This window comes from Tamandua tetradactyla, chromosome 4 (genome assembly GCF_023851605.1).
Source record: "Tamandua tetradactyla isolate mTamTet1 chromosome 4, mTamTet1.pri, whole genome shotgun sequence".
In the NCBI taxonomy this organism is placed as follows: domain Eukaryota; kingdom Metazoa; phylum Chordata; class Mammalia; order Pilosa; family Myrmecophagidae; genus Tamandua; species Tamandua tetradactyla.
The window spans coordinates 39,932,638-39,956,517 of NC_135330.1; the positions used below are offsets into that span (position 1 = coordinate 39,932,638).

Genomic DNA, 23,880 nt, shown 5'->3' on the forward strand with positions numbered 1-23,880 from the left:
GAAGAAAAGCTTTCTAAATTTATTAAATGCCTACTTTCTGCCAGGCATTTTATATTTTAGCACAGCAGGCAGCTGACTACAACAAAGTAAACAGATGTACAGACTCCAAAATTCACCATAATACTTGAATTTTAAAAGAAGTTTATTAAATGATTTAAATAAATTTAATTAAATGATTTTAAATAAATTATTATTAAATGGTTTCTTCGAATTTAAAAGGCAAAGCTATATCTCATAAGCAAACGCAAAAAAAAGAAAACATTATTTGATTTAATCTTCCAATAACTCAATCTGGTTTGCTCAAAAAATATACAATAAGCATTTAGGCAGCTGGCACAATGCTAGGCACAGGACATGTAAAGATGAATTTAAAAAAAAGAAAAAAGAAAGAAAAGAAATGGTTCCTGTCCTCAAAAGTCTTAAGAGTATATAATAAATCTTTTTAACTCTCCCCATTTTACAGAGTAAGATGCAGCTCAGAGGAGTTAAATGATCTGTTTAGGATCTAAACTAGTAAATAGTAAAATAGGATTTGAACTCAAATCCATTCAACCCTAACTTATATACTTTCACTCTATAGCAAGCCAACAGTGTTTCTGAGTACAGAAACTGGAAAATTTTTTCAACCAACTTCAGGTAACAAATACTAGGCACCTGGACACTCTAATATTTTTAGAACTGTGTCATGTTAGTTGAGAACTTGAAAGAGGAAGTGTGAATTCTAGACTAAATCTTGGGTTACAAACTTAACACAGTTTAAGCACAGCACAAGTACACTGCAAGAGTCACTTGGGTTGTAAAACAGGTGAACACTTTTAAACATGTGCTGTAATGCACTACAGATGGGTGTGGCAACCCCCTGGAAAAATGGAAGGGGATGTGTATACCAGGGGTTCTCAGTCTTCAGAGACAATTGTATCAGAAAGTTAGCCAGTTAGGTTGGAACAGGAACTGTGGCAAGAAGTTCTCTAAAGACCTCAGTATCTACCCTTCATAAAACATTAATTAAATGTAGTCTATAGTAGGGAAAAATTGTATTATAGAAAAGAATGTATTGTTGTAACTTTCTGAGGTTTACTGTATAAGAGAAAAGATATTAAAGATACAGTGCTTTATAAAGAGGCTCCTCCTCACAGCAAGACACACTGAACTGATCAAACTCATGCAGCTCCATACTTTTGGAAGCATAACATGGCTAAGGTTTGAGGTGGTACATGGACTTGGTCATCTCAAAACTATTAGCTTAGATGTGCTAAATTACCTACACTGAATTAACCAAGGATAAATGATTTTGAAAGAAATTTTAAGGGAATGTCTGAAATCTTGAAAAATTAGTGCAAAATTGTGTTTTCAATTAAAATTGAGCTAAAAATACCCAAAACTTTGCCACTAAGTTCCAAAAACATTTAGTAAAAACTCGATGTGAAAAAAAAAAAAAAACCCAACAAACTCAGTGTGTTCTTAAATGTACAACACAAAACAGAACAAGGATTACCAAATATAAGACATTTAAAAATACAAAAATGCATAAAATATATTCACTTAACTGTTCATAGATAAAGATAATAATGTTGACATATGAAGATATTTTGGCTAATATATAATGAAAAACAGAATCAGATTGAAAATATTTAAAGCATAAATTTAGTTTTCTGCAAAACTTATCCCAACCATATTTTATAGGCTATAATCATAAAAGAAAATCTGCTGACACATTTTAAAATGCAAAAATAAGGTTATAAGAAGTAATTCTCAGGATAATTTGATTAAACTTTTCAAAATTAGGATAACTAGATTAAACTCTTTTCAAAATTACATAAATTAACATTTAAAACTTCCTTTTGAACTCTAAAATTTGCTTGCTTTATCATTTTAAGTAAGCCCAAAACATTTTAGAATCATATGGACTGGCATAGAAAGCAAAATATATTCAGTTCAGATTTCATTACGAAGACTTAATTTGGACAGGGGCTCGGTGACAGTTTGTCTCTTCTAAGCAATAGTTTTCTTCACAGAATGTACAAAGTAATACTCTAAATAGTTGGTCTCTTTTAAATTAAGAGATTAATTTCTCTTAAGGCCAATGATAAACATCTTTATTCATTCTTATGTCCATAATATCTAGCTCTATAAAACATTCAATAAACATTATTTATAGCTTCAAAGGAAACTTAATTACAAAGTTTCATAATCTAACTTCAATTTATTCTTACCTATTCAATAAACTGGTTTCCTAAGAACCATTAGCAGGAAAGCCATATTAGCCTGTATTTGCCCATTGTTTTTGGAATTAAGACTTTCTTTTTTAAAAATGCCATTCAGTTTCAAAATTCCCAAACTGATTGTGTCCCCTGTTAGCTCACACAAAGGATATGTAAAGATAAGCTTTCTACTTACCATATAGTTACCATAAGCATGATCAAACATTTCCAGTACTTGATTCCTAATTTTAAAAGAGGAGAAATGGGGAAAAGTTAAGTACATTCTGTTCATTTTCTTTTGAAAAGTTACTGCTCCCTCATAGAAACACACCAACAAAAATTAAAGAAAAATTTAGTTAGGGGGAAAATGGAGTCAGGAAATACATCAGTATTAGAAGTCAAACGTTCATGAATTCACTACACAGAGTTGGGCCAAACTTTTCTAATTCCTAGAATTTATGTAAATTCACCATACAGTTTTTTCTAAGAAAACTGATGAAAGATGCATGCATGCCATACAGAAGAAGGAAATCTGATGCTGAAAAACAATTACGTCTTAACATAATTAACTCATCTGTCTTGGCAGGGTGAATATTTCTGGAAAGCCCCAAAAGAAACAATTATTGGTATCATTTATTGCTTATATAATACGCTCTACCAAAAGAGAGCGTATGCATGGTATACATGCATTTACCACATTTAATGCAGAATGGTAGCATAATTACTATGCCAAACAAAAAAGTGTTTCATGAAGTTTTCTATCTATTAAACAATTAGATAAAAATGTATTGGGAATCAGATCCACATTAAAAAATTATGTGTCTGTCCTCCATTTAAAAATAATTTTAAGTCAGCTTTTTCTAAATTACATGCCTACCAATATGCTATAGAAATTAGACTGTTTTATACTTCCTTTTTTTTAAACGAAAAGGTAATATCAGCAAAACCTGTTGCTGTAACATTTAAAAACAAAACAAAAAAATGTATTACAATATTGTGAATTGCTAAGTGTATGTGTTGGGAATATTTGTTTCTTGTAATTTTTTTTAATTAATAAAAATTTTTTTAAAAATGTATTACAGGTAGGATGACTATGTATAGTCTACAGACTCTAAACTGCAAGCAGTTAAGCAACTGTTTACTATTTGTGAAATTTCAGTATTTTTTATCACATTGGTTATGGGGTTAGAAAAACGGTTGGGGCATTTTTGCCTTTTTATCATAAATCATTGTTTCGACTTCTTAAAAAAATCATACAAGTAAACCTAAGGAATCAGAGTTCATGTTTCTGATAATTCCCAGATGGAAAAACAGACAGGAAATTGCATTTTTGTGGTTTATGGTTCTAGACTCTTATCCTACTTTTACTCTAGACTAAAGCAATTTGGATGAACAAACTAAAAACTTAAAATTTCACTATCTTAAATGATCTCAAAATTCGAGCTTAAATGTCAGTTTGGACTTTTCCAGTTAAAAATTAACCTTGATCAAAAATGAGTTATCCTTATTTCAAATAAAAAAACTTTTTTGGGGGGGGGAGGTGCATGGTCCAGGAATAGAACCTGGGTTTTCTGCATGAAAGGCGAGCATTCTACCACTGAACCACTCAAAATAAAACGTGGTTTTTAAAAGCCAGTTATCCCAAGCCTTTTTTCAAATAACAATTTTTAGTAAATAAACGGAGTGGTAGTCAAAATACTTGCTGTCCTTAAGACCTGATCACTTTCTTTCCAAGTTTTATAGAACATAAGACAAAATAAGAGAGAATAAGCTCTGGAGTCAGATCTGTGTTGAATACTCCACCACTAACTTAGGCACTCAGACTCTGAACAAGTCAACCCTGAGTCTCGATTTCCTCATCTGCAAAATGGTGATTACATCCACCTAATTAAGAAACAGTGAGGATTAGAGAGATAACATATGCAAAATGCCTAGCACTTTTGGGTATTCAGTAAAAAAAAAAAAGTTAACAATGATATATTTAGTTAGTAAAAGGAGAATTTAAGATATTTAATTATTAGGGTTTACTAGTCATTTTGTTTTGACAGCTGATACTTTTATCTTTAAAACTATAATGCTTTATTTTTAAATGACTACAAGACTCACTTTTTACAAAGCTTTAAATAAGGAGGTGTAAAGTAAAACCTGAAGGCCCCCTCCACTCCATCCTAAGCCCATGAAGTAATCATCTTTCCACTTTTTCCCCCAGCATAGACAACTAGAAAAAAAAAAATGGGATGGCACTACACATATATTCTACAACTTGCATGTTGTTTATCTGTCTTGGGAATATATCCTAGAAAATTTTGCAACAATCTACCTTATTCTCTCTAATTTCTAATTATTGTTCCGTAATATGGACATTCCATAGCCTACCATTTCCTCCAAAGAACATTTCTGTTCTTTCAAAATGCACAACCTTGTACACTTATCTATATATTAATAGTGCTTTTTTTTCATCTCCGCAGGACAGGGAATCTACTAATGAATCAAGAGTATAACAATTTAAACTGTAGCATACACTACCAGTTACAGCAATTTACACTCCCACCAAATGTTTTGCACGCCTTAACTAGCCAATACTGTATCCACGTGTTTCGTTTTTACTAATTTGTTTACTAAAACAGCTCTCATTGTTTTAATCTGCATTTCTCACGTTTGTGAAGTCAAGTAACTTTTCATGTTTATGGGTCATCTGCAGTTTCTTCTTTGTCAATTATCTGTTCATGCCCTTTGCCCACTTTCTACTGGGTTCTTGGCTTTTTTCTTACTCATTTGTGGTACCTCGCTGTATGTTAAGAACACTGACTCTAAATTAAATACTGTCAATATAATTGATAATTGTCAATATAATTAGGACTGAAAAAAATTACTTTGAGGTAAATAGAAATACTTAACTGGAGCTTTTAAATAACACCATCAAATATTCTGCTCTATTTTGAAAATGCAGAGCAAGAAAACACTGAAAGGAAACAATAACACGTGTAAAGTTTAAGTTCCAATAAACGTCCCCTTTCCACAACAGGTGCAAACACTATTTCCTTAACTACTGTGAGCCCAGTAACGTTAGCCTAGATAAAGTTTACTTTTGCGAGACATCTAAACACGCCTCCGACGAAGGGCAACAGCAAGACTCTCTCACTCAGCACACGGCTGTAGCCCCCTTCACTGCCAAGGGCCTGGCAGCCGCCTTGAGACACCGCGGCTGGCGTCAAGGAGCCGGCACATGTCACCGACAGCTCGGCGACACCCCGACAGTCCCCTGAGGTCACACCACCTCCTCGGACTCAACCCACCCTGCTGGAGTCCTCGCGCAGCGACAGCCGTCCCAGTCACGACAGGAGAGGCCACTTGGTGCCCGGGTCGCAATGACAGGCACCTAGCCCGTGGTCAGTCTCACGCGCAAACCCACCCTAGGCAGCCAAGCATCCTTACCCAAGCTTCTGTTTCTCCTCCCTACTCATGGGCGCGGTCCCCGCCGTCCACACGGACGTGGCCGATACCAGGCAGAGCGCGGCCGTCGTCGCCGCCACCAAGCTCCATGGCGCTCGCTGGGGGACCGGAGACCCACAGCCCCAGCAGCCGCCGGCTTCGCTCATGACCCCACGGTTCCGCGCACGCGCAGCTGCTACGCCCGGCGGGTGGGACACATCGCCAGGAGCCGGTGGCGAGGGGGCTGCGAGCCGTGCGGAGAGCGGGTTGCAGAGTAACGCGTACGGCCGCCCGCACGGAGCTGTTTCCCGGAGCCACCGAGCCGGTCTCCAGCGCCAGCGCTGCCACCGCCCTCCGCCCTCCACAGCCCGGGAGTACCTCCCCCAGCTTTCCGGTGTCGTAGTCTAGGAAACCGCCTCCCCCAACGCTACTTCCGGGTAGGGCTGAACGCGTTGAGCCTCACGACCAATGCGAACCGGATCTGAGCCGGGGTGGCTCAGGCGACAGGAGAGTGCATTGGCCGGAAGAAGTGAGACGTGGACAAAAGGCGGGACTGGGGAGGGACCTCTCGCTTCGACCCTCCCCACAGCTGCGAACTTGAGACCTCAGGACTACCGGTCCCAGTGAGCTCTGCTTCCTCCCCGTCTCTTCTCCCAATGTGACTCTGACACCGCCCTGCTAAATTTCTACCCCGGGTGGCCGCGCTGCATTCTGGGACGCGTGGTCCCTCGGAGGGTCACCGGCGGTCCCGGAGATCCCTGTCTCCCGGCCCCCGAAGCCAGGCCCTCGGTCGGTTGCTGAGTGCGGGGGAACCCGTCAGCTGTGTTTGCCGCCTCCTGCAAACGACTCTGCCCTGAGCGCTGGCAAGATGAGGCTCACAGGTCCCCTGATAGGTGCTACAATGCCATAAGGAGTCGCTTTGGGGTAGTTCTCTGCCCTCAGAAAGTTTTCAAAACAGGAACAGCAAAAAAATTGAGCCTCTGACGGCTTTGTAGTAAGGGTTTTACTTGATTTTATCTCATTGCTCTTCTCAGGTCTAATAGCTAAGGAATATCATCCTCGTTTTGCAAATGAGGAAACCGAGGCATAGAGAAGTTCATTAACAAGCCCCCATCACCACTGCTGGATTAGATTCCAACCAGCGCTTAACCACTGGGCAGTACCAGCTGAAGGAGGGCATCGAGGCGTAAAAAATGATTAGTAATTGCCTAAAGAGCTCAATGCTGGGAGAGAGCAGTGTGGAATGCGGTGATTACAGAAAGTTTAGTAACAGAGTGTGGATCTTGCAGTGAGTTTTGATGATTGAAAACCAGGTTAAAGACTGGTGAGATGACAAGTAGGTTCCTCTTGGGAAAAAAAAAAGATTTGTATTGTGTGATAATTCATTGGCGGAGTTTAGGAGCTTGGATGTGACCTTTATTACAGGAAATCTCTTACTGGTCCCTTCAGCATCATTAAGCTCTTTTTCTGGAAGCTTTTCTTCTATTGCTTTATCATCTTGCATCCTCCTCTTGCCTCTCTGACCATTCAGGCTACATCAATGACTCCTCTTCCTTCACTACTCCTCTCTATTTTTTAAAATTAAGCTGTTGCCTTAAGGTTTTCTTTTTGTACTCTAATTATTCTCCCTTGGTGATTTCTTCTACATATCGATTCAGCCGTTATCTTTTTGTGGTTGATTTCTAAATCAATATCTGTCCCTATCTCTAGATCCACATTTTCACCTCCCTAAAAGAAATTCCCATGTCTGGCCCGTGGGTAGCTTCACAAACATAATATGTTCTCTGTTTCAAATTAATGGCACTATCAACCTCTACATCAGTTAAAATCATCTATTCATCCTCCTTCATGGTCCACTCCCAAACAGTTGTCAAACTATATAGCCTCTATTTCTGCTGTCTTCCAAATCACTAACTTACTTTCTCCTTCCACTTTTGCACCTGTTCATGCCTACATTAGCTCTCTTACCAATCATTGCATGGCCTCCTAAATTATTTCCCTGCCCCCCTACTCTCCTCTACATTGGTACTAGAGTTGGCATTCAAGGCCATATAAACATTCTTTGCAGATTTAAATTCTATATAATAATTAACATAAATAAATTTGCATCCTAAATAGTTTCCATTGCCTTTGCTCACCCTTTGATACCCCCTATCCCCCTGTGCAGCACCTACTACCCATTAAGTCTTGGCTCAGATTCCCTCTCCACAAAACCCTTCCAAAAACTTCCAGTCAGAAGTCACCCTCTCCCCTGTTCTTCCATTGTCCTGTATCTTTATTACTGTATTTTTCAGTCTATCATATCCACTAGATTGTGGCCACTTGGAGGGTATTGAATTTAGGTTATTTATCCATGTACATTCCAAAACTCCTAGTACTGTGTTCTGTTATAGATGCCCAATAGATACTGAATATATTTATTTGTGCTTCAGTGTCCTTATCTCTAAAATGAATAATGCAGTCCCTTTCTTTACATGGATGCTGTGAAAGCATATTTCTGAGCAGCATTTAATTTTATCCTTTTTAAGGACCTGCACCCCTACATTGGTTCCATTCCAGATCCTGGTTGGCACCTTTAATGATGAAGACAGCCAAATAAATAAATAAATGTGAGTTGGTCTTGGCTTTGGGCACAGAGAACAGGACAAGCTAAAAGTCAACACCAATCAGTCAATATTTGAGAACTAGAAACAAAGAAAACAGAAATAGTGACCTTCAGTTACATTGAAATATATTCAAGTCAATTGTTTGTAGTGGCTTACTGGCAATAACTCAGTTTTCTCTACCTCCCTGATGTTCCAAACCTCTGAAAGTCAAAATTGACCATTAACTGTCATTAAGAAACATTGCACTTAGGAAACAGATGTACTGACTTTTAATGTTTAGCATTTTCTGAGGTGTTTTTCCCTTGTTTTGTTTGTTTTCTGGCTAATACTGCATTTTTAAAGGTATAAGAAAACCCTAGAAAAGGTTCTTTGTTGACTTGCTAAATAATAAGTAGCTTTTTCTCCCTTACTGAAATTCGATTTCTACCCAATGGTTGAAAACAACATTTTTCACTGATCTCTACAAAACCATGAGAAGAAAAGCTGGTGTAACCTGAAAGGCATTGTATCTTATTATATCTAATAATAGTGAAGGAAAATTCACAAGGTGCATTTAAAAAGGTAACCCATTTTGACCCACTAATGGGAAGTCTTAGCTAATTGGTAGTTTATGGACACTAAGGGCAATTTGCATTCATTATTTTTAAGCCTACATACATAATTTAAAAACCTATATACTTTGAGACAAAAGGGAAAAAGAAGTTAATCAACAGAGATTTGGTATTATACAAGGGGAAAAACTTGTATAATGCAAAGATGAGTTTTACAAGTACAAGTAAGGACTTTTAAAGACTATGAAACAGATTTTAGATGTATAAAACCCATTGAATTTTCAGTGGGTTTTATACATCTAAATAAAAAAAAAGAAATAAGAGCCATTTATAAATTGCCCTTTAACCAGTTAAGAATTTGTTTGCTTAGTTTGTAGCTTATGTAAATATGTATGTTCTCCTCTTTACTTTCCTGCCAAGATGAGTCAGGAGTTAGGGAGAAGTAGGAGCCCTGGGTATACCCATATGGTTTCACAAACCGAAGAGTGAGAGGCTTCACTTTAATCTTATAGCTCATAAATAGTCACAGGAAGCTGGAACCAGCTGTGCTAGACTGGTAACAGAGCAGCAGTTACCCCTAAATGACTTGAATCCTTGAGTAAGTCAGATCTAATTATTCTTAAAACTCTAGTGTGGAATTGGGGAGTGGTGATTTTGTCATTCTTCAAATCACTTTTCCTATTATTTGGTAAGGTGTGAATTTACAAAATACTTTGCAGAACCTAGTCTGGCTAACATTAAATAGAAACAGGACTTATTCTGTGTTCACAACCAGGAATGTTAAGACCCTAGAAAGAATACATCATAAAGAAGGTACTCAGTGAATGTTATGGATTGGCTCTCTCTCTGGCTATCTCACTGACTTATCCAAATTCCAAGAAATAAAATGGAAAATTCAAATGATTCACTATTCCACTGAGATGACTCCGGGGCTTTTTCCACCTCTTAATCATGATTTGGGATCTCAAAATTACTTCGCTATCAGATTATTATCTCACTTGTCTCAGTGACACCAGCCCTCTCTGGCAAGAAATTTTCTCCTAGGTCATTCTTGTGGTTGGGTCTCTCTCATTTAGTAGACATTTAGTTCATATATCATAAACAAAGCCAAGTCACATAGATCTTCACAAGCAGTTGGATCTTGCCTCTAGCCCCTCTTTTTTTTTTAAATGTAATTTTACTAAGATATATTCACACGCTGTACAATTCATTCACAGTATGCAAACAGTGGTTCACAGTATGATCATAGTTGTGCACTCATCACCATGATCATTTTCAGAACATCTGTATTACTCCAGAAAAAGAAAAAACAAACATGTAACCCTTAACCTTCCCTCTTATTGACCACTAGTATTGCACTCTACCCAATTTTAAGACTTACAATAGAAGTAGTTTAACTAAGACAGTGTAGCATTGTAAGATCTAGCTAGATATATCTATCTATAGATGAGATAGATAAATAAGATAGATAGATAGATAGATAGATAGATAACAGTGGAACAGAACAAAACATCCAGACGTATATCCATAGAAACACTGGCACCTGACTTTGTTTTGCAATATAGTTAAACAATCATTATCAAAGATCAGGGCTACTGGGTTACAGGTACTTAAGGTATTTTCTTCTGTCTATTCTAAAACACCAAACACTAAAAAGAAATGTCTATGTAATGAGTCAGTGGTCACAGTCATTTGTTAAATCCTAATTTCTCAATTACACCTCCTTCTCATTTGATCACTCTCAATCTTCAGGGATATCTGGACAATGACCATTTGAACTACTTTGTGCTGGAAAGGGGTATGGACATTATGAGGTAGAGGAATAAAACTGGTTGATTTTCCTGGAGAGACTGGTATCTCTGGGTTTCAGAGCTTATCTGGCACAGGATGAGCCTAGAGGCCTTAAGTCTCTGAGAAAAATAAACTTACTAAGAAAAACTTTTATAGAGACTTAGATAGAGCCCAGGGCACTCCCTAAGTTGGGGCTTGTCATACCATGGTAGTCTGCAACATCTGGCTAAAGCTTGCAGAAGAGTAACCTCCCAGAATGACCTCTTGACTATTTGAAATCTCTTGGCCACTGAAACTTTTATTTTGTTCCATTTTATTTGGTCAAGAAGGCATTATCAATCCCACAATGCAAGGGCTAGGCTCATTCCTGGGAGTCATGTCCCACTTTGCCAGGGAGACTTTCACACCTGGAAATCATGTCCTACATAGAGGGAGGGTGGGTAGTGAATTTATTTGCAGAGTTGGCTTAAAGAGAGAGGTCACATCTGAACAACAAAAGAGACTCTCTGGGAATGACTCTTAGGCATAATTACATGCAGGCTTAGCTTCACCATCGAAGAAATAAGTTTCATAAAGGCTAGTTTCAAGCTCTGGCCAGTTTTCTAAATTCCAATGTTACACTACCAGTTCCTGCTTAGCATTTTTATCTGGCCAAAAACTTTTAATTCAGCACCTTTCAACAGCATTTCACATATGTAGGATAGTGGCTAAGCACTCCATCTCTGAGCCAGGTCTGCCATTCTTTAGCCGAGTGACCTTAAGCAGATTAATGTGTGTCTTTGTGCCTTAGTTTCTTCTTTGTAAAATAAGTGTAAGAATAGTACATCCTTCACAAGGTTTTAGGAGGATTAAATGATTTAACAGTTACAAGGTTTTTGTAGTAAAAGTTAGTAGTTACAGAACATTTACTCTGTGCCAGCCATGTTCTAAGGGCTTCTATATATATAGTAATGCATGCTGCTTTCATTGACTAACCTCCACCTAGGCTTGGCAATCTGGTTTGTAGACTTGGACTACTTACGGGTGTGGAGATAGCATAGTGTCGTAAAGTGGAATAGAAAAACTTGAATTCAAAAACCACATCTATCACGTGCTAGCTTTGTGCAGTAACTTAACCTAAGTTTCAGTTTCATCTGCTTTACACAATTCACCTGGATTGAATTGGGTACCCCAGATTGGATGTATTTTTGGTCTTGGTCTGCATTCTGGTGGCTATGGACCCATTGTAAATAAAATCTCTTCAAGATGTTAATTTCAGTAAGAGTGTGACCCAACTGAACCAGGTTGGGCTTTAATTCAGATTAAGAGTCCTTTATAAGCAGAGTGAAAGTCAGACAGAAAAACCAAGAACCAAGGATCACTGGCAGCCAGCCCCAGAATATAACAGTCTTTGAGAAAAAAGCATCACTTTGCTGATACCTTGGTTTTGGACTTCTCCTAGCCACAAAACCCTGAACCAGTAATCCCCATTGTTTAAGCCAACTCACGTATGATATTTGTTTCAGCAGGAGGGAAACTAAAACAATAATAGTACCTTTCTTCTGTAGTGTTGTGAAGATAATGAGATACTATGTGTGAAATATTCAGAACACAGGCTTGCTTAAAATAACTGAAGAAATGGTAGCTATTTATATTATCATTATTATGGGATAGAAAGGAAAAGTTGCCGTTGTTGACAGTAGGATTCAAGGATAGGTACAGCTGTTCCGCAGACCTCGTGGCTCTGATTCTTCTCCTGTCCCCAGCCTGGAATCTGTCCACTTCCTTGGCTTCATCTATGCCCTACCACTACAGGATCCCCTTAAAAAAATGTTGAGGAGCCCTCCTAGATCTGAAACTCAAGAGAACATTGAATTCAAGTCCCATTTCTACCAGTTTAATCACATAAAACTACTGGCTTATATTTGGTAGATAATGGTAGCAGCTAAATCATAGGAAGAAGGGTAAAAATGAACTATTCCTCAACAACCTCAGAATTAGTTTATAATTAAACCAAGTTACAGACCATTTCCTACTACATATATATACATTTATAGAATAAACATTTATTAGCAAGCAGAGACAAGGCATGATGTAACTGTTCTGTGAATTTGATGCTGTTCTAGTTTGCTAGCTGCTGGAATGCAATATACCAGAAACAGAATGGCTTTCTTTTAAAAAGGGGAATTCAATGAGTTTCTAATTTACAGTTCTAAGGCCGAGAAAATGTCCCAGTTAAACCAAGTCTATAGAAATGTCCAATCTAAGGCATCCAGGGAAAGATACCTTGGTTCAAGAAGGCCGATGACATTCAGGGTTTCTCTCTAGTGAGAAGGCACAAGACAAACACGGTCAGGGTTCCTCTCTCATCTGGAAGGGCAGATGGCGAACACGGCGTCATCTGCTAGCTTTCTCTCCTGGCTTCCTGTTTCATGAAGCTCCCCAGGAGGCATTTTCCTTCTTCATCTCCAAAGGTCGCTGGCTGATGGATTCTGCTTCTTGTGGCTGTGTCATTCTGCTCTGCTCTCTCTGAATCACTCTCATTCTCCAAAATGTTTCCTCTTTTATAAGACTCCAGAAACTTATCAAGACCCACCCAAATGGGTAGAGACATGTCGTCACCTAATCCAGCTGAACAACCACTCTTGATTAAATCACAACTCCAGGGAGATGATCTGATTACAGTTTCAAACATACAGTATTGAATTGGGATTATTCTGCCTTTATGAAATGGAATTTTGATTAAAACATCTTTTCTAGAGTCCATACATCCTTTCAAACTAGCACAGATTCAGTCTCAGGTCTCTGTCCTTTTAGGTGAGCAATCATCCCCTTTCATGAAAGTTTCACTGGAAGCAGATGAACAATAATCTAGAGCGAGGATTCCATCACTATTAAGTAGGCATCAGGCAACTGGAAATCCTCCAACCCATGCACCATCCAGATGTTCCAGATTAGAGTTCTCCCTAGCTTCTTATAACTTGTTTATACAAAGGTGGGATTGCCTCTAAAATATTATAGATAGTCCCCTTATCTTAAAGACCACTAGATCTGTCAATGACAGCCCATTTTCCAACATCCATTATAACTAACAAGCCACTAATTTCAACAATGAAAATTCATTTTTGACACTCATTTTACTAAATTTTTTATATCAATCAAATAAGATTGACATGTGCTTGTAGTAGCAAACTACAAAATCATAGGAGGTCTCCCTGATTAAACTGGTAGCTGCAGTGTGAATTTCTCATTAAGGTAACTGGCTACACCTCCTGTAACAACCTAATTCATAACATAATATTATCCTGTTTCTTTTGAAGAATTGTAAAGTAAATGCAGACATTATCATGATAAGATTTACAGAAGATATACCAGATGTCAGGCACTTTTTCTCCCCCCCCCAAAAAAAATGTTTGTTTTACAGATGTAGAAAATGAAGTTCAGAAAGGTTATGTCATTTGCCACAGGTCAAAAAAAAAGGTTATGTCATTTGCAAGGAAAAGAAAAATCAAGATTTGAGTAAAAGTCCAGACCATTTTCACCATATTAGGATGGTGAATACCTCAGACAGTATTTATTTACACCATTGCCTAGTATCCTCTCTGATTAGTGCCCCCTTTCATTCTCAAAAATGTTCCAATCTGAATAATGAATTATATGAACATCCAATCTATTCAACATTGTCTCCAGAGTCCAAGGACCTCCATCCCCCAACTATGTCTGGCTCTATCAGATGTATGAACACACCACAGCAAGTGCTCCTGGTTTGACATCTTCTTGCCCCATCATGCTATTTTGAACAAAAGAAAACAAAAACAGTTTAATTAGATGGCACAAATTCAGGGGGAAAAAAAAAAAGACCTGCTAACAGAAAATAAAAGTCTTTTCCTTTACTAAGAAAGATATGATAATTAGCCATCAAAGGAATTGCATGGATTAAAACAATCTATTATAAAATGCAATGAAAATTAAAGGAAGGAGAATATGACCAATATTGGAATTATAAGCTATGTTTTCAACCATATTTGCCCAAGAATGTTCATACTAAATTTCGAGTCACTCTCCATTTATGCTTACTCTGGAAGCAGGTTTTTTTTTTTTTTTTGAGTAGTTTTAGGTTTATAGAAAAATTGTACAAAATATAGAGAGTTCCCATATATCTCATCCCCCATATATAGCCTAATTGTAAAGCACTCCTCTAGGAAACATTGCAAATTTATTTAAAGAGCATTCTATTTTCAGGCAAAACCAAAATCTTTTATCACTGCATGACCTTCTCCTGAAACAATAAAGGCATCTGTCTGTGGATATGTATGGGTTGAGAAGTGCTGGCCTTTGCTCACCTGAGGGTTTACCAAGGCAGGCTTGCTGCTGTGTGTCCCAGTAGCCAGCAGGCCTCTAGAACTAAGGAGACTACAAAGCTATTGTGTGTCACCTATCATCCCATGACTGCCGTGGCTATATATTTCAACCAACAGCAGCAATTCTTTCATTGTTTTTCATGACCCTCTTTCTTATGTTTTCTTATTCTTTGGAGCTTCTGCACCAAAGTGAAGCAGCAGACATTCATTCTTTTCCTGCCTCTGACATTGCCTGAGATCTTGCCAACAGTGGATGCTCAAATGACAACATTGACAGAAAAAGAACATTTGAGGTAGGCCAGCAGGGCCAGCTAGACATCCTGGAATTCTCGATTAAAGTTAATCCCTTGCATTGTTTCTTAGATTTGCTTAAATCCATTCTCTTTCTTTAAGTTCTAGGAAGGTTTTTGTTTGCTTTTTTTGTGTGGGGGGGGATGGTGGAGGGTGAGATCGGGATGGGCAGGGAAGACAACTTCAAAGTGAAATTGATTACCAGTTCCCCTGATCTGGGAGGAGAAAGGAAATAAGTTTTTGGGTAGACTATAAAAGGATAGAGCATTTTTTGCATGGAATTTACACCTATTTGAGTATAAATCACACAACTCCATATGAAACATCCTTTCTAAGGATTGAGAAGTATACAAATTCTCTAGTAAAATTGTTTCTTAGTGAATTATTATTCACCTTGAGATATCAAGACTCACCACAGATATTCCTTTTGAAAAGTACCAAGAATTGTGCAAAGACATTATTTTAGGGCGGACTCTTCAGTGTAAATAGTTGTGAAAGTATAGCTTTTAGTTGTCATTTGCCAAATCAATACTCAGTATATATCAAACATTTAATAACTATTTTTTGAAAGATTGAACAAAATTCCTGAAAGACAGAGTTATGGAAAATTTGCTAGTGATGCCATCTTTAAAGCTTAAGCACTAAAAAAATCAAAGCTTCAGCACTGTAAATCAGTAGTATATGGAAATCTTGCCAGAATTTATAATAAAGTGTGTCTGAACTCTTAACTGCATCTTAAAAATGCCCAGTCATCATTAATCTGTGTGTGAAGAGGATAGGGATCACAGGAGTGTTCTGAGCTAGGAGTATAGGAAAGATGTCTCTATCACATTTTCCAAAGAAGAAGCATCCTTTCTTTTCTAATGTAATAAATGAGCATTACCTGTCCTTTGTCTTAGTTTTCCAGGGTTGCTGTGACAGATACCACATGATGAATTGGCTTGAGCAACAGGAATTGATTGACTCAAGATAATGGCAGAGCTTATTTTCACACCCAGTCTGCGGCATTGCAGCATTCCTCCTTCACATGGCAATCTCTCTCTCCTTGTGGCTGCTCCTCTGGTCTCTTTTGTCTTCTGGCTTCTACTAACTGTGTCTGAGCTTCCTCTGCTGCTGAGGACTTCATCACATGGCTTAAGGCCCACCCTGATTCAGTTTGGCTTCATCTAAATACGATTTTCAAAGACCCTATTCACAAATGGGTTTGCATCCATACACTGACTCACCCTGACATATTCAAAGATATGATTTACAAATGGGTTCACACCCATAGTCTAGGGTTAAGACTTGAACATATCTTTTGCAGGGGACATGATTCAATCCCCGACACTTCTTGTTAGAATTGTAAGAAAGTCATTGCTCATGTTTAATGAGTACTAACAACATTCTCGGTGCTTTATGTGTATAATTTATTTGCATCCCCATAGCAATTCTATGAATAAATGCTAATACTGTTGTCATTGTCCAGATGAGGAAACTGAGGCACTGAGAGGCTCCTCAGCCTCCCAGCCACTGAGTTGCAAAACCAGTTTTCAAACCCACACAGTTCAGCCCAAGCAACAGCATTTGACCAGTCAAAACCTTGCCTCACAAATACATGAGTTAGCATATTCCCTGTGCCTTGCTGACTGAAACAAAATCTGTAATTTACTTAAATTTTCAGTGTGCTGCTATCATATTGGAAAATATTACAAACTTTATAACACCACTTGTGAAAATATTTGCTTGACTTTTGGACATTTGACATTGCCTTTAAGTGAGTTTTTTTAATATTAAAAAAACATTCATTTACTCAATATTTACTGTACTCCCAAACACAGGCACAAAATTGAGTATGCACAGAGCTATGGAAAAATACTCTGATAAGAGAGATAGGATATGTACACAAATCATCATAAAATGAAGCTTTCTGTTTCATTTGATGAGTGCCACTAAAGAAACGCAAATAAAGAGCTAAGGGAGTTCAGGGACGCGAAGCTGCCAAATTTAATGACTTAAAAACTCCATAGAGTGTCCCATGTTCTTAAGTATCCATTGTAATAGCTACTATGAATAAACTATGATGAAGTATTTAAAGGCATCATTATAAGGAGCAAGACCCTAGAGAAGCTATTAAAGATTTAGCATATCTTAGTTATGAGGTAAGATCAATTGAATTTAAGTAAATAAAAGTTATATCACTTGAAATACTCTGTCCACTCTTTAATGATACACCATGTTCCTCAAGTCCCTGCAAATACTGTTAAACCCTAATCCGTAAAATCAGTACCTGGTACAATGCTTCGTGCTATTAGACACTTTATAAATATTTGTTTGAAGACATTGCTTGATTAACCAGCCTTCAGCACCTCTGTGCACATTTGAAAATATACTCCATTGCATCATTCTCATTAGCTATTCTCTATTGTCTTCATTGTATTTGATCTGACTTGCCATTCATTAATTAATTTAGTCATTCAACAAACATTTGTTCGGAAGGAGTAGCCTGGATTGCTACCTTTATTTCCTTATAACTCAGGCAATTGATTGAATGGTGGTGCTGCTAACCAAAATGGAAACCACAGAGGGGTATTAATTGGGAAGAGGGGAAATAGATGATTAATTCAATTTGTACGTGATGAGTTTGAGGTTTCAGTTTGATATCCTAATGGAAGGATATAGTAAGCAGTTGGATATATGGGTCTGGAGATCAAGAGAGAGATCCAGACTTAATATAAAAGATTTGAGAGTCATCAAGCACCATAAATGGTAGTTAAAGCCATGTGATTCTTGACCTGAGGAGTAGGGACACTTAGGGGTTCTACCAGTTGGCTTCAGGATGTTCATGTAATCACAAAATTACATGCCACATACCCTCCTCTGAGATGATTCCTGGAAATCATCGTACTCTCAAAGAGAGCTATGACTTAAAAATAATGTTAAGAATGAAAAATAAAAAGAGGAGAAAGTTCAAGAAGGAATATTGAGAGTCTCGAATATTAAAGAAGTTGAGGATTCCTGGCCCATGCACTTCCTCCCTGCCCCCCAAAATAAAAATTCAACAAATGATGCTGCAATAACAGGATAGTCAAATGTAAAAAAGAATGAAATGTGACCCCCACCATGCAGCATACAAAAAAAAAGAAGTGGAGGAAAAGTAGCAAAGAAGAGAAGGCTGAAAAGAAAACTAGGAAAAAGAGTCACAGAAGTCAAAGGATGAGCAAGTTTCAAGGAGGGAGTAGTCAAATGTGAAAGCAGAAAAGTCATATGAGATAAAGACAGGTCCATATCTTACTCACAGATTCCTTCAGGGCATGTTCTTTATACCGTGGTTACTCACTAAATGTTGATAGAAAAATTATATCCATAATGTAAGTTGAGAGGAATGAAGTTGAAGAATGAAATTAATAAAATGATAGGCTAAAGGAGGGTTTCGACTATGTTTGACTTTACATTAACAAATGAAACCCATATAAAAGTAGGTAGTAGCACATTGCTAGGTCATTTTAAAAAGCCTCTCAGAGTGGTAAACTGAACCAGTTTCCCAAATAACTAGAACTGGCTTTATACACAGGTAAAGTAAGCAGTCACTTCCATGGAATAATTCAAAATTTACATGTCTGTTTACACTTCAGTATCCCTCCTACAGTTATATTATGCCTGAAATAATCCAGGTGCATGTCAACTGGATTATGAGAGCCATTAGTTGGCTAACCTGTTTGTAGAAATATCATTAACCCACTACTGTCATAGACTGTTAGCTAGAGAACAATATTACATTTTTTTATTTGTAATGCTTTTAAGTCTACAAAAAAGATTTCATAAATACTTATCATGTCATTTAATATTAACTCACCCTAAAGCAAGTAGTCACAAAAGCCTTCCTTTTAATTTCAGGACAACAAAATTATAAGGAAAAATTTTTCCTTTTTTTTAAGGATATGATCTCTCATATATAAGGATGGTTTATAATAAAAAAAATTGAGCATAATACAAATGATAGTGATATGGTGATGCTAAGTCCTTTTATTAGTTATGTTACAATCCAAGGTGCTGAAAGAAAGAGACCCCCAAATGCAATAGTTTATACAAAATAGGAATTTAATTCTCTCAAGAACAATATTAAAAAGAAGGTGGGGTATCCAGGGCTGATGAGTAGCTCTATTCCACAAAATCATCCAGAGACTCAGGTCTAATCTATTCTGATCCATGGTAGAAGCCGATTCACCAACATCACATAAACCTTCCAGCATGACTGAGGGTGAAAGAGAAAGAGGAAGGAAGCACTTCCTTTAAAAAGGATTTGACCTGGAATTTGCATATATTACTTTTTCTCATATCTCATTGGAAATGACCTAATCAACTGATCACACCTAGATTCAAGGAAGACTGAAATTTTAGACTTTAACTGGACAGCATGTGCCCAGCTTAAACTCAGAGGATCCTAAAACTAGTAAGAAGAACAGTTCAAATTTTGGGATGCTTGACAGTTGTGTCAAACCCTTGCTTTGGAGTCTTTACAGTCATCACCATACTTACAGTGAAGATGTAAATATGAATTTTCTAAAATAGGTTAACTGTGGGAAATCGGTCCCATTTAATTCTTTTTTTTTTCCACTGTAAAAGTTTTATCTTTGTACAATCGTCTTCAAGAATCAAGGCTACTGGAACACAGCTCAACAGTTTCAGGTACTTCCCTGTAGCCACTCCAGTACACCAGAAACTTAAAAGGGATATCTATAACCTCTCAACACTGTTTGAAATCTCTCAGCCACTGAAACTTTATTTTGTTTCATTTCTCTCTTCCCCCTTCATAGGTTTGTTTGTGTATTTGGTTTGGTTGGTTGATTTTAGGTGCATGGGCCAGGAATCAAACCCAAGGCACTCCAACCCAGGGCACTCCCATTTACATCTAATTTTGCATATTATATATAGTTTGTCTATCAAGTCTCTAAATACTATTAATATATAATGTGACCTCTTACAGAAGTGTTAAAAAGACATCATCATTTTGACTGAGACTTGGAAAAATTTTACAATTACAAAGATAATTCAACTCGTCTTTATGACTGTCCTTATATTTTCTCCTCTGCATATGATACAGAGAGATAATATGTTATTGGAAATTCTGCATGGCAGGTCCCCTTGAGCATATTTAAATCCCGTGGTAATAGGAGACACAGGTAGTAAACAGAAAAAGCTGTAATATCATCAGCTACTGAAGCAGCTCTCTGTAATAAAAGAATCAACATACTGGTATTAAAGGGCTGTAATTTACTAGGTGGAGCCTGTTAGAATGATGTAATAGTTTGCAAAGTTATTGGATATTAGATTTTTTTTTTTTTTTTTTTTTTAGGAAAGACAGAGAGAAGGAAGGAAGGATAGAAGGAAGGAAGGAAGGAAGAAAGGGAAACATCTTTAAACATTTTCTTGTTTTATTGTATTCTGTTTCTCCGTTTTTGTTACATGGGCTGGGGCCGGGAATCGAACCGAGGTCCTCCGGCATAGCAGGCAAGCACTTTGCCCGCTGAGCCACCGCGGCCCGCCCTGGATATTAGATTTTGGTGAGAAAACTGGGAAATTATGAGAGGGGTCACCTGAGGAAGTGAGAATTTTTTACTCCCAGAAATATGATCAGTGATTTCATTGATGGCATATTCTAAAACTATGCTCTCTGATCTTGTAGCCACTAATCACCTGTGGCTATTGAACACTTGAAATGTGGTTATCCACAAGTATAAATGTACACTGAATTTCAAAGACTTGGTATGAAAAAATAATGTAAAATATCTCCATGATAATTTTGACATTGATTACATGTTTAAATGATAATATTCTGGATGTATTGGGTTAAATTGAATACATCATTATCATTCATTCCAGCTATTTCTTTTCACTTTTATTAAGATGCCTACTAAGATAATTTAAATTACATTGTGGCTCATAACATATTTCTATTGAATGATGCTCATCAAGGAGCTATGGAAGAGAAAGCAAGAGGAGGGTCTCAACTTCTAGGCTTGAATTGACCTATTCTGTGGCACATTGTCCTCATCCAAAGGTCTTAGAGTTTTAAACCAATAGCCTTCCCACCGTACAACCCTCACATCCCAAATCAATGCAGAAACACTGATAGCAGAATCCCAAATCATCTGGTCCTGGGTTAAACAATTTCTAATGGTGATGTCTTACTACTCTGTGTGATGACCTTTTCCATTTATGGTCAACCTTGCCAGAATGCCTTTCCTTAAATTGGGAAGAAATTTGGCTGTCTGTACTTTCAGCATCTTCTAAGGGTTTTCCATCTAGAATAATAAAAATTAATCTAATCTTTTCCATGTGAGACTCTTTCCTTTTAGCTCAGTTTAAAAAGTGCAAGGTACTCTGTTAAAAACTATAAACAGCTATCATACTTCCTTCATTTCCCTAGCTCAAGTCTACTCTTCCCCAGAGTAAACAGAGAACAATCCCTGTTCTTAGTTGTTTGACACATTTCCTTTTATCAGAATATTCATTCTCCAAATATCTGCAAATACAAGTTTGTGGAGGAAAACAAGAGTCATTATAAGATGAAAATGTTCACTAATGAATTGACTTCTAAGAAAGTTAGTTTGCACTCACAACATAACTTTTGGTTTAGCACTGGTATCCCTAGGACAAAATAGGTTCTTCCAATTATTTAAACATCAAAGGATGAGAAGTACCATGGGGAAATTGACGAAGCCTGTAGTAGTTTGTTAAGCTGCCAGAATGCAATATACCAGAAATGGAATGGCTTTTATAAAGGGAATTTATTACGTTACAAGTTACAATTCTAAGGCCATGAAAATATCCAAATCAAGGTACCAACAAGAGGTTACCTTCACTCAAGAAAGACTGATGCTGTCAAGAACACCTCTGTCAGCTGGTAGGCATGTCACTGGCTTCTGTGGGTCCCTTGCTTCTTGGCTCTGTTGCTTTAAGCCTCTGTTCCTGTGGGGGTTCCTCACTTTGCCTTTCTGGGACTGACTTTCATCTCTTGGCTTCCCTTGGCTCTCTCCAGATTCTGGACTGCTTAGCATTTCATGAGAAGGCACATGGTGCTATCTGCTGGGCTTTCTGCCCATGTCTTGGCATCTGCTCCTTCTCTCTCAAAACTCCAAGCATCTCCAAACATCTGTGTCTCCATCAACCCTGAAGCAACTGTTTGCCAAGCGTTTGCATCTGAGCCTTCTTCAAAATGTTTCCTTTTAAAGAACTCCAGTAAACTAATCAAGGCCCACCTTGCATGTGTGGGTCACAACTCCATCTAAACAAAAGGCCACACCCACAATTGGGCCTATATTCCTAATGAATAAAAGGACATGACAAACAGAGAAAAGGTTCCACATTAAATGAGACTGATAAGACATAATATATAGTGCCGGTTCCTGAATGGAATCCTGGACCAGAAAGGAAAAAAGAGGCATTATTGGAACAGTTGATGAAATTTGAGTGAGGTCCTGGGAATCGGACAGTGGTCTTGCATCAATGCTGACTCCAGATTAGGTGGGTTATATGATCATGACCAGCTATGCAATCTTAGGGGCCCAGTGCAAAATCTCTGTTTCTCGTGACCTTTTAATTCATTAGGAATATGGAACTTTTATTCTGTAGGATGATGCCCAGTCTGGATCTGTTCAGTGTTTCCTCATTACCAGACATGGGTCATGCATTCTTGGCAGGAATATCACAGAAATGATGCTGTGCTGCACACCAGGTGGTGCCTAATGTTCCACCTATCATGATGTTAACCTTAATTGCCTGCTCAAGATACTGTCTGCCAGGTTTCTCCTCTGTAAAGTTATCATTTTTTGTATGATTTTGAAGTCTGTTACTATTTTATGGACAGTTATCCTGACACACTACCAATATCCTGTTCCTCAGTGTTCTAGTTTGCTAGCTGCTGTAATACAATATACCAGAATCGGAATGGTTTTTAAAAAGGGGAATTTAATAAGTTTCTAGTTTACAGTTCTAGGGCTGAGAAAATGTCCCAATTAAAACAAGTCTGTAGAAATGTTCAATCAAAGGCATTCATCCAGGGAAAGATACTTTGGTTCAAGAAGGCCGATGAAGTTCAAGGTTTCTCTCTCAAGTGAGAAGGCACATGGTGAACACAGTCACAGTTTCTCTCTCATCTGGAAGGGCACGTGGTGAACATGGCATCATCTGCTAGCTTCTTCTCCTGGCTTCCTGTTTCATGAAGCTCCCCGGGAGGCATTTTCCTTCTTCATCTCCAAAGGTCGCTGGCTGGTGGACTCTGCTTCTCATGGCTATGTTTTTCTGCTCTACTCTCTCTGAATGGCTCTTATTCTCCAAAATGTTTCCTCTTTTATAGGACTCCAGAAATTTATCAAGACCCACCCAAATGGGTGGACACATGTCATCACCTAATACAGCTTAACAAAACCACCTTGATTAAATCACATCTCCAGGGAGATGATCTGATTACAGTTTCAAACATACAGTATTGAATAGGGATTATTCTGCCTTTATGAAATGGGATTTAGATTAAAACATGGCTTTTCTAGGGGACATACATCCTTTCAAACCAGCACACTCAGCAAACCTCTGCTCGCCAGCCTTAGCATTCATTAATGATTCCTGCCTATCAATTATCACTACAAAGGTGGTTAAATGGTGACTGCCTGTTCCCGTTATTCCTTCT

The 23,880-nt window shown here is 37.8% G+C and overlaps 2 protein-coding genes and 1 long non-coding RNA gene across 5 annotated transcripts in view; 2 read left to right on the plus strand and 1 right to left on the minus strand.

The window, feature by feature from the left end:
• EDEM3 (ER degradation enhancing alpha-mannosidase like protein 3) overlaps positions 1-6,021 on the minus strand; it is a 101,131-nt gene extending 95,110 nt beyond the window's left edge. Inside the window, exons 1-2 of one of the 3 annotated variants that reach the window (XM_077157215.1) lie at positions 5,637-6,021; positions 2,398-2,443 (exon numbers count right to left, since the gene is read on the minus strand). In XM_077157215.1, the coding sequence (XP_077013330.1) occupies positions 2,398-2,443; positions 5,637-5,800 (210 nt within the window). In that variant the 5' untranslated portion in view covers positions 5,801-6,021. Of the gene's footprint in view, positions 1-2,397; positions 2,444-5,099; positions 5,122-5,636 lie in introns of those variants that run through there. The other 2 variants (XM_077157217.1, XM_077157216.1) reach the window with 2 other exon arrangements.
• The window catches only part of RNF2 (ring finger protein 2), a 670,080-nt gene that overhangs the window by 344,733 nt on the left and 301,467 nt on the right, over positions 1-23,880 (plus strand). The gene's annotated exons all lie outside the window — the stretch shown is intronic.
• On the plus strand, positions 5,810-17,317 carry LOC143680754 (uncharacterized). The gene is made up of 3 exons (XR_013174162.1): positions 5,810-6,256; positions 15,098-15,214; positions 16,112-17,317. It is a non-coding gene; the product is annotated as an uncharacterized LOC143680754 (long non-coding RNA).